Source organism: Larimichthys crocea, chromosome XXII (assembly GCF_000972845.2).
Source record: "Larimichthys crocea isolate SSNF chromosome XXII, L_crocea_2.0, whole genome shotgun sequence".
NCBI classification, from domain to species: Eukaryota; Metazoa; Chordata; class Actinopteri; family Sciaenidae; genus Larimichthys; species Larimichthys crocea.
This window is the reverse complement of record NC_040032.1, coordinates 18,079,231-18,089,444: the sequence shown is the minus strand read 5'-3', so window position 1 is coordinate 18,089,444 and position 10,214 is coordinate 18,079,231. Positions and strand designations below refer to the sequence as shown.

General features: G+C 39.3%; 1 protein-coding gene across 1 annotated transcript in view; it reads left to right on the top strand.

Moving 5' to 3' along the window:
- The first annotated feature begins 336 nt into the window (after positions 1–336).
- The window catches only part of LOC109139612 (protein Red), a 20,007-nt gene continuing 10,129 nt past the window's right edge, over positions 337–10,214 (top strand). The window contains exons 1-6 of the mRNA XM_027273682.1: positions 337–536; positions 1,734–1,800; positions 1,919–2,011; positions 2,105–2,164; positions 2,680–2,847; positions 2,937–3,051. Coding sequence (XP_027129483.1) covers positions 527–536; positions 1,734–1,800; positions 1,919–2,011; positions 2,105–2,164; positions 2,680–2,847; positions 2,937–3,051 — 513 coding nt within the window. The 5' untranslated portion in view covers positions 337–526. The remainder of the gene's footprint in view (positions 537–1,733; positions 1,801–1,918; positions 2,012–2,104; positions 2,165–2,679; positions 2,848–2,936; positions 3,052–10,214) is intronic.

The following is a 10,214-nucleotide window of genomic DNA, read 5'->3' as shown; positions in this document are numbered from 1 at the left end:
TAGTAGTAGCAGTAGTATTAGTATTAGTAGTAGTAGTAGTAGTAGTAGCAGTAGTAGCAGTAGTAGCAGTAGTAGTAGTAGTAGCAGTAGTACCAGTAGTATTAGTAGTAGTAGTAGTGGTAGTAGCAGTAGTATTAGTAGTATAAGTAGTAGTAGTAGCAGTAGTATTAGTAGTAGTAGTAGTAGTAGTAGTAGTGGTAGTATTAGTAGTAGTAGTAGTAGTGGTAGTAGCAGTAGTATTAGTAGTATAAGTAGTAGTAGTAGCAGTAGTATTAGTAGTAGTAGTAGCAGTAGTATTAGTAGTAGTAGTAGTAGTAGTATTCGCGGCCTGTTGGAGGCGCTCTGACCACTTTCTACAAGCACAACAGGAAGTGACGCAACACCACAACAGGAAGTGAAGATCCGCATAAGAGAGGGTAGCGGACTAGCAGCGATAGCAGAATAAACATAAACACAGAGCTTCTTTTCGCTCTTCAGGGGTGAAACAAACTCATTTCTGCAAGAAGGAGGCCGAAGCTCCGCCGAGATGCCTGAAAGTAAGTCTGTGGCACCGGAAGTCTGTTAGCTCGTGATGTATTAGCATGCTAACAGAGTAAGTGAGTTGCGTTAGCACGATGCTAACTTAGCTGTTAGCTGTTTTTCAGAATAAAACTGAACAAAGACAAATAAATATAATATTATAATAATAAATATAAACAGTATCACTCTGCACATCTTCAGCTTCACCGCTGACACCTGTTCACAATAAAACACACTCTTTGTAGCTTAAAACGGCCTCCGATGAAGAAAGTGAATATAAACTTTATTTATTTATTATTTTAATTATAACTAATTTCTTTAGATTATACTGTACTGTACTCGCCACAGCAGCAAACATATGTGCAATATACACTACAGGAATAAAATAATGCAGCTTCACGGAGCAAATAAACACTACAGGAATAAAATAATGCAGCTTCACGGAGCAAATAAAAACAACAATGACTTGACTCTAGTAAAAAATAGATCATACATAAATAAAATTGGGGCTTATAATATAAAATCTGATCATAAATAAAAGCCAATAAGAAGAGAACATTTTAAAAAGTGCACAGAAATCAAACGCATAAAAGCGGACACATTAAAACCAATAAAATGTTAAAAGTAGAAGAGATTAAAACCCATTAGCTGATTAAAGGGGGTGGCAGTGGCTCAGTTCATAGAGATCTGGCCTGGGGACAGCATGGCACAAAGTAGGGTGGTGGACTGGTAGCTGGAGAGGCGCCAGTTCACCTCCTGGACACTGCCGAGTTGCCCTTGAGCAAGACAAGGCACTGAAAGTATTGTTGACATTTTATGAACCAAACAAATCGGTTTATGATCAGATTATCTGATTATGATAATGCTCGCTCTCACTGCATTTGTTGGCGCAGTGCTTTTATTTCTTGGTGCTTAAGTTAGACACTTGAAATCACACACTGATGTGGTTTACACTCAGTTTCATCATGGGACACATTATTAGAAATATGGATCATAAAATGGTCTATGCAGATTACGTCCGAGGATATAAATTATCCATAACTGTCTCGTCCTCAATCCTCTGCCTGATCGCCATGACGTCAACATTTGGACGTAGCACAACTTGTTAAAACTTAAGACGGTTCAGATTAATATTATTCCACCTCCATGATGTTTCAAAATAAAAGCTTTCTTGTGTTTTTGCTATCTAAAATGTATTGTGTGTTTCTTTGCAGCGGAGAGTTACTCTAACCCTCTGGCTCCTGAAGGCCACGAGGTGGACGACCACAGAGCTGCTGCTCAGTGAGTATAAACTGTGTGTGTGTGTGTGTGTGTGTGTGTGTGTGTGTGTGTGTATTACTCTCTGTGTTACAGTGTGTGTGTGTGTGTGCACATGCATTAACCACGTGTCTCTCTTTAGGTCCAAACTCACCAACGATGACTTCAGGAAGCTGCTGATGACGCCGCGTGCGACGCCTTCCTCAGCCCCTCCGTCCAAGTCCAGACACCATGAGTGAGTGACAGAGGACACAAACGCACTTCTGACTGGAAGAAGTTGAACTCTGAGCAGTTATAATGAAACGACTGGATTATTTTGTTTCCCCAGAATGCCAAGGGACTACAATGAGGATGAGGATCCTGCAGCGAGGAGGAGGAAGAAGAAGAGGTGAGAGTGTTGATTGGATAATATTTCTTCTTTTTAGTCTCTCAGGTTAAAGATATTGCAGGTGGCTTTTGAAGCCTGAGACTGTTTGGAGGTGTTGTTGTCGGATAATAAGTGGAGACTCCGGTTTCCTGTTAGGAAATAGTCAGACACAATAAGTCAAATTCTCATTTTTGATCTTTAGACAGATGAAGTCGTACTAGCTGTTTCTTCCTGTGTTTAATCCGTCTTCTCATCCGACAACACAATATTCAGTAAAACTCTTCAAACGTCACGTGATGTTAAAGATGTTCTACACTAGCTGGTTACCATGAAAACACGAAACAGCTGCTGCAGTGTTTCTGCTGTGTAATGAGAAACTAAGCTAAGTGTGATTCAGACACAGACAAACAACAAGTTTTCTGTTAGCACACAGGTCACCTTGCAGCCTCTACTCTGTTCTGCTGATCAGAGCGTCCTGATCTGCCGATGATCCGATCACATTATCGATAATTAATAACTGATTTCTTTCATTGCAGCTATTATGCTAAGCTGCGTCAGCAGGAGATGGAGCGTGAGAGAGAGTTGGCCGAGAAATACAGAGACAGAGCAAGAGAGAGACGAGATGGAGTCAACAAAGATTACGAAGAGACGGAGCTGATTAGCACCACCGCTAACTACAGAGCTGTAGGACCCACCGCTGAGGCGTGAGTAATGCGAATGCTAACACTATTAGTTGCTTTGATAACTTGAGGTCAGCGTCCATGTGTATTTATATTTGTTGTGTGTTCCTCAGAGATAAGTCTGCAGCAGAGAAACGTCGTCAGCTGATCCAGGAGTCTAAGTTCTTGGGAGGTGACATGGAGCACACTCACTTGGTGAAAGGTCTGGATTTTGCTCTGCTGCAGAAGGTGAGACATGGTTGTTAGCTTGTTAGCCTTAATGCTCCTCTGTCGTGGCACAAAGGAGTTCAGTTGAACGGATTGTGTTGGTGATGGTTCCCCTGCTGAAGTACCTTCGAGCAAGATGCTGAGCCCTTAACTGCTCAAGGGCGCCACTATGAAGCAGCCTGTCTGTCATCTCTCTACTGCACAGACATTATATGTATAATATAGTGTCAAACTAATAAAGTTCTTCTTCTGTGTGTGTGTGTGTGTGTGTGTGTGTGTGTGTGTACCCTTAAAACCAAACCTACTACTACAAACGGACCTTTCCTAATCAAATGCCTGTCACTGGTTGTCATAATTATAATGTTTTAATCTCTTTTAGTGAATTTCAACCAATACTGACTTTGCCGTTTTCATAATTATGGAACTTCAATCATGACAGCTAGGTATGGTGAAACTTGACAAAACTTTACTTCACAGCCTGGGCTTGAATGACAGAGCGTTTCAATCGGCAGCAGAGGTGATGCAAGAGGACAGGTCTGATGGTCTGATCTCTTATGCCATAGATGAGAGAACTCAGACATCTGGGGAATATGATAATACAAACATATAAAACATTCTGGACACGCACAAGTACTATCCTTGTTACAAGTCTTGACAGAGCTATGAGCAATGGAGTGTAAACTGTTGAGGAGACACTGAGGCCTAGCTGTACCATATGCAGGAGCAGTGTGTTACGAGCCTTACGAGCTGAAGCTTTATCTGTAGATGCTGACCTGGCTGCTACAATCACACCAATATAAGAACAACTGACTATCACACCAGCTGATATAAACACAAAACCAGTGTAGGCTTTGTCATAAAGAGCAGACACTGGCACAAGAAACATGGCCATGACAGAACAAAAATCTTTCATCTGCAGGCTCTGCAGGTCTTCAAATGGAAATTGCAACAGCAAAAGAACTCTGATGAGGACATTTAGTGAACTGAAGGCCCAAACCACAATTATAGCTATGCTGTGTTTCTAACAGTGATGATGGTAGCAGGCCTCAGGTGGGTAGCACACAGCTACTATCTCTCCAGAGACATCACCAACAGTGTGAGAGGGGAGATTACATTTGTGAGATCTCCAAGCATGCTGAGACACCACACACAGGATACGTCAGTCTTATTCTACAGGCAGCGAGTAGGTACATAAACTGGCTAAGTGCCATCTGTATAGTATCAGCAAAGAGGAGGTTGTACAGAAGAATATAACGACAGGTCTCACAAAACACCATTTTACTTCTTAAGGTAAATAACATAGTTCCATTAATGAAGAGGAACACACAGCATGGTGCTGTAGACAGAGTGGAAAACAACACTCTTTCCAGTACTCCCTGATACTGCTGTTCATCTGTTATATTCGTTGGATTTGTGTATGACATTTTAGCCAAGCAACTAAGGCATTAACCTATTAATGTCATTGGTAAACTAACAAACAATGAACGTCTTCCAGTTTGTATTCCTACAACAAAGAATGAAAAGCAAATACACTTTCTCTCTGTAGACTGTTAGCAGGTTGGAGTCTATGCCTGTTTCAAAGAGCAGAGCGGGGTCTGCAGGGTCTCCCTACGAGCACATGTCGTATATGAGCTCTGTCCTCACGCCCACTTCATCGTCGTTTTCCATGATTTCCCAGTACCATGGTCATGTGATGTCTACTAAAATAGACAATAATAGAAGACAACTCTCATCTCCAACTTGGTGAAATTAGTATTATTTATTTTATCATTATTTATTCTGTGTTTGCCTGTATTAGTCATTAGACATGCTTAATACAAGCATATCACTTTATAAAAGATGGTCATTGCCAGGCTGCCAGGAGATCAGCCGTTTTATGGTTAATAAGTTGCCCACATGAAGGCAGTGATATTTGCCTGAATGCCTATTACATTAATAATGTAGGTGTTGATTTACTTCCACAGTGACCAAGCATGATGTGGAAAAGCTTTGGCAAGTTTCACACAGTTGTAAGAAGATACTTTAAAGCTGTGTAACTCTCCACATGAGGTGAAGGAGTTTCTTCAGTTTGCTGATACTGGAAATAAGCCTCCTAATGAAGGGTGTCAAACTTATTCTAGTTCATGAGAAACATACAGCCCAATTTGATCTCAAGTGGGCAGGACCAGTAAAACCACAAAATGCAACAAATGACTTAACTTTAGGTTTTGAAAGATAAAATCCTTCTGTCGCAGAGTTTCTCGTCAGGCTGATACCTTCACAAACTCACCTCAGACTATGGCATTGATGCTGAGTATTATGTTAGCAATAACAGAGCTAGCTGTCACACCTGCATTGCTGATTCTCGGCTGTATCTGCTTCCTCAAACCTGCCAAAAATAAATTTATCCTCTCAGAGTCGTTCTTGAAAGTGTTTGTATGATGAGTCTGATGGTGGTGCCATTTTTCTTAAAAACACTCACAAATAAAAAGGAGAAAAGTGAACACAAAGATACTTTTCACTGGCAGCTCTTGCATGAGCAGCAGCTAACGATTAACATAAATAATGTGGGACATACAAAAGTATATCCAGCATAGAGCCTGCGACTTTTATTAGAAAAGCGTGACCTTCAGTGGACATAGCATGAGTAGCAGTTCATTTTATTTAAACTTTTTTTTACACTTTCCAATATTATCCAGTAGGCTTGATTGGGCCCTTTGGTGACTATATGTTTGAAACCCCTACTCCAAGCCTCCAACAGGTCTATCAGGATCACAATACTGAAAACAGAGAGATAACAATTTAGGGACCCAGCCATGAGAGAACTCATGATTAAGACTAAAGGAGAAAGATATCTCCCCCATGATTAAGAATGAACAAGGTGATGCCATTTCACAGGAACTATCTTTAATTGTACATTGGATTGTCTTGGTTTGAAATGTGCTAGGGGACTTGCAATGTTATATACCACTACCCGGACCTTTGGCCTTTTCAGGATAAAGCTGAACTCATTGTGGTAACATTAGAACTCAGCTGGTACTGTAAAACAAACGCCTGGTAGAGGGGGTAGGTATTGAATCACAATTTAATCAGTTGTGATTATGCTTATCAATTCTGTTTTTTAGCAATGAATAATGATGGTAATGCATCTCAGTGGATAGCACACAGCTACTACCAGTGTGAGAGATCACATTTGTGAGAACACCACACACAGGATACGTCAATGTTATTCTACGTTTTAAGTAGCCAGTATGTACAGTAACTGACTCCAGTCAGAACAGTAATGTTGAAGTGAGATTGATTTGCATAAAACAACTTTACTTTGACAAGAAAAATGTCATGTGGATGTGATTAGATCAAAAATATAATGAATCCTGTGAAGTTAGTATTCCTAAAGTAAATAAAACTCTAGGAGCAAACCCTAAAACATTGTTTTCTGTGCAGAAAGTTAGCAGGTTAGATGGCCTTGATTCTTACCCTAGGGGCAAAGCTGTTCTACAAGGTTTCCCAAACCACTTGTGTTTGAGCTCTGTCCTTCCACCAATGCAACACTATCATATTCAAGTAACACCATCACAACTCAGCAGGTCAGGAATGGGGACAGCCTCTGCACAATTTTGAGGGCTAATGTCCAAACATTCCTGCCACAAACAGATCTCTCTCCCTTGAATGCCTCAGTCTCACCTTCCTCATCAAAAACAAAGGTTTATAAGCCCAAAAATATTTTAGAAATTATTTCATTTATATCGACAATTAGTTTATATATTTATTTTAATTACAATTGTAGTTATCATAGATCTCTATCCTGTTCTGCTTGAGGTTTCTGCCTCTTAAAAGGAAGTTTTTCCTTGTCACTGTCGCTGCTTGATCGTGGCGGAATAATTGGGTCTCTGTAAATAATATTACAAATAGAACAGGACAGATCTACTCTATATGCAAAGTTGCTTAAGATAACATCTTTCGCTTTATATAAATAAAGTTGAAATCGAGTTTTTTTGAAATGGAAGAAAATCATTAATAGAATTGGACATTGTAGTAGAGAACCTACATTTGATGTAAATGCTGGGCCCGTATAGTGGAGAAATCTAGTGGCTCTGTTGCTGTGGAGGTCATTTTGCTGGCACTGCTTGAGTCTATTTGTCCATCTGGAGGAAAGGGTCACTGCAGATCAGTACAAAGTTGTTGCAATTGATGATTACATGATTACAATGACCCCATCCAAGGGCATGAGGGCTCACTGAATGTTTTGATAAGTATGAAATTATGTGAATCATATACTAGAGCCTTCAAAGACACCACATGTCAACCTACTTGAACACCTGTGGTAGATTTTGGACCAACAAAATGTACGTGTTAGCCGCTCCAGCAGAGTATGAAAGAATGGGGTTATATCCCTTAAAGGGCTGAAAGCCTTACTAAGACACTTTATGACTTACTTGGTTTTCCTTTAATTTGTTTGTCTGTATGTATGTAACAACAAAGGAAGAGGAAAAGCATAATAAGTCATCTTTACAGTGCCACAAAGAAAATTAAATGTTTAAGCAACAGTTTGGGTAAGCAGTGGAACTAACAAGTTATTAGAGTGAAGTTAAGTTTTCTCTATTTACTTTGTACTTGTTGTAACTTGTTAAACTTGCCATCATTTGTTCCCACAGAGGCACAAATCACACTTCTCCATTAAGATTCCGTTAAACACCCACAGGAGTCATTATTTACGGAAAACAATGACTAATGGCTTGAATATTAATGTGTCTAAATGAGTTCTCAGGAGATTAGGTCAGATGGGAGTTTCTCTCAGTGACACCTTAGCAGTGTTTTTTAGCAGCAGAAAAAGTGAAAAACAACTTTGCTATAGCAATGTTTACATGAGATTATGGAAACCAATCCTGTTAATTAGGGAACAAATGACTTTCAAACTTTGACACACAAGTAAAGTGGAAGTAAAATACGTGTATTCATAATATTGCATATTGAAAGAGTTAGGCCCCCCTCGTTTTCAGCAACTCAAGAGTGTAATATCCCTGGATGACTACGGACATCTGTGTATGTGTATTTGTTATGATTATATTACTCATGATCAAAAACTAACAGAAGATACAAGACATAGCAGCCAGCTAATAGCCCACAAGAACAGCCCAGCTCGATGTCTGTCTTTCAGCCATTTATTTCATGAAACTCTCAGTCCCAGTCCCAGATTTACTCTTGTCTGGTGCCTCTCGCTTGGCCATTCTCTAGTTTTTCTCTTCTTATCTCCTCCATTAATAACCTCCTAAGAGTCTCTTGCCTCTGCCATGCTCCTCCTCTGCTGAGCTCGCTGTTGCCCACTCTAATCTGTGCCCATTCCGACCACCGCTCCCCATGGGGAGCTCTTTTGTGATCCAAAACATCTGTGGTACCACCTGTAAACACCGACACCACAGAAAAGTTTGCTGATTGTTGATTTATGTTGATTGCATGGCTCAATCACGTTAAATCAAATATTGCAACATTTGTGATGTCCGAGTAAGTTCATGCTATCTAGCATGAAGATGTGTGTTTAGGGAAGAAAACAAGAATATCCTTCAAGGATCTATCAAAAAAAACAATGTAGCCACTGTTAAATGTAGAATATTTAATCCAATTACAATGCATATACTTTTGTAAAGTTTACATAACATGTACCGTGTGCGTTCACAGCCAGGAACAATGAACAGTCGCAGACAATTTATATACAAGTTTAGACTTCATACTTCAATCTTCAGTACCTATCTCAAAAGTTAACTTTAATTTTAACTTTGGACTTGTTTGTGCCCGTTAAACTTTACCATACTTTATCTCCACAAAGGTACACATCATCCCCTTCATTAAGATTACTGATAAACACCCACAGAAGGCATTAATTATATCATTATTTACTGAAAACATTGATGACTATGGGTTTGAATATTTAATGTTTCTAAATGAGTTCTCAGGGGATTGGATTAGATGTGAGGCTTACTCTCTGTGATTTGTTTTGGGCCTTGGTAAACGCTGAAGCAAAATTATATTATAACAAATATAGAGATACACTGCCAGTCAAAGGTTTGGACAACATCAAAACACATAGATTTAGTTAAAACACAGCTGAAAAAGCAAAGTAATGTTTTATATATTTAGATTCTTCAAAGAAGTAACCTTTTACTTTGATGGCAGCTTCACACACTTTTGGCATTCTCTCAGTGAGCTTCCATGGGGTAGTCATCTGGAAAGCTTTTCAATTAACGAGTCTACCTTGACAAAAGTTTTAGTGCAACCTCTGGCCTTCTTAATGTTTTTGAGATCACTTTTATTGGTCAGAGGTAGCATTGCCTTACAGTAAATAGCCCTAATCGACTACTTAGTAATCCATATTATTGGTACCATTAAGAGAAGCAACAGTCCATCATTACTTTAGACACGAAGGTCAGTCTTCAGGAAATTTTCCAAAAACTTTAAATATGTCTTTAAATTAAATCACACAAAAATCACACTATGTGACTAATTATGACTAGCTAACTTTGACTAACACTATGATGAGACTGGCTCTCACAAAGACCACTGCAGGGAAGAAAAACCAAGAGTTACCTCTGCTGCAGTGAATAAGTTAATTTAAGTTACCAGCCTCTGATATCACCAATAAATCACACCTCAGATTACAGCCAACATGAATGATTCACAAAGTTCAAGTAGCATACACATCTCAACATCAACTGTTCAGAGGAGACTATGTGAATCAAACCTTTGTGGTCAAATTGCAAAGAAACCACAACTGAGGGAGACCAACACCTGCTAACAAACAGACCTAATAGAGCTGACAGAAGCTGCAGTTCACAGCTGTTTACTTTACTGTTCATCAGGAAACTCAAAGAGTAAATTACAGAGTTGGATGCATAGCAACCAGAGGAACATCAGAAGGGAAAACCAGGAAAACATTTTAACCATAAAATATGATCCAGCTTAAGCAAATCAGTGAAATTGTTGGTGGTGTGTGACTTAGGGCCATAAACGGTTATATACTTCTCTTGGTGAAGAGCCTAAAGTTACACAGTGTGAGAACAGGCTAAACATCATGATAGCAAAACTGTTATCATCAGGCAGAGAAGTTGCTGATTGTTAATTAATGTTGATTAATCTAAAATTCTGTGATCAGTGGGGCAAATTTAGACTACAATAAAGAAATAAAAAAAAGTTCTGAAAGAGTGGGGATG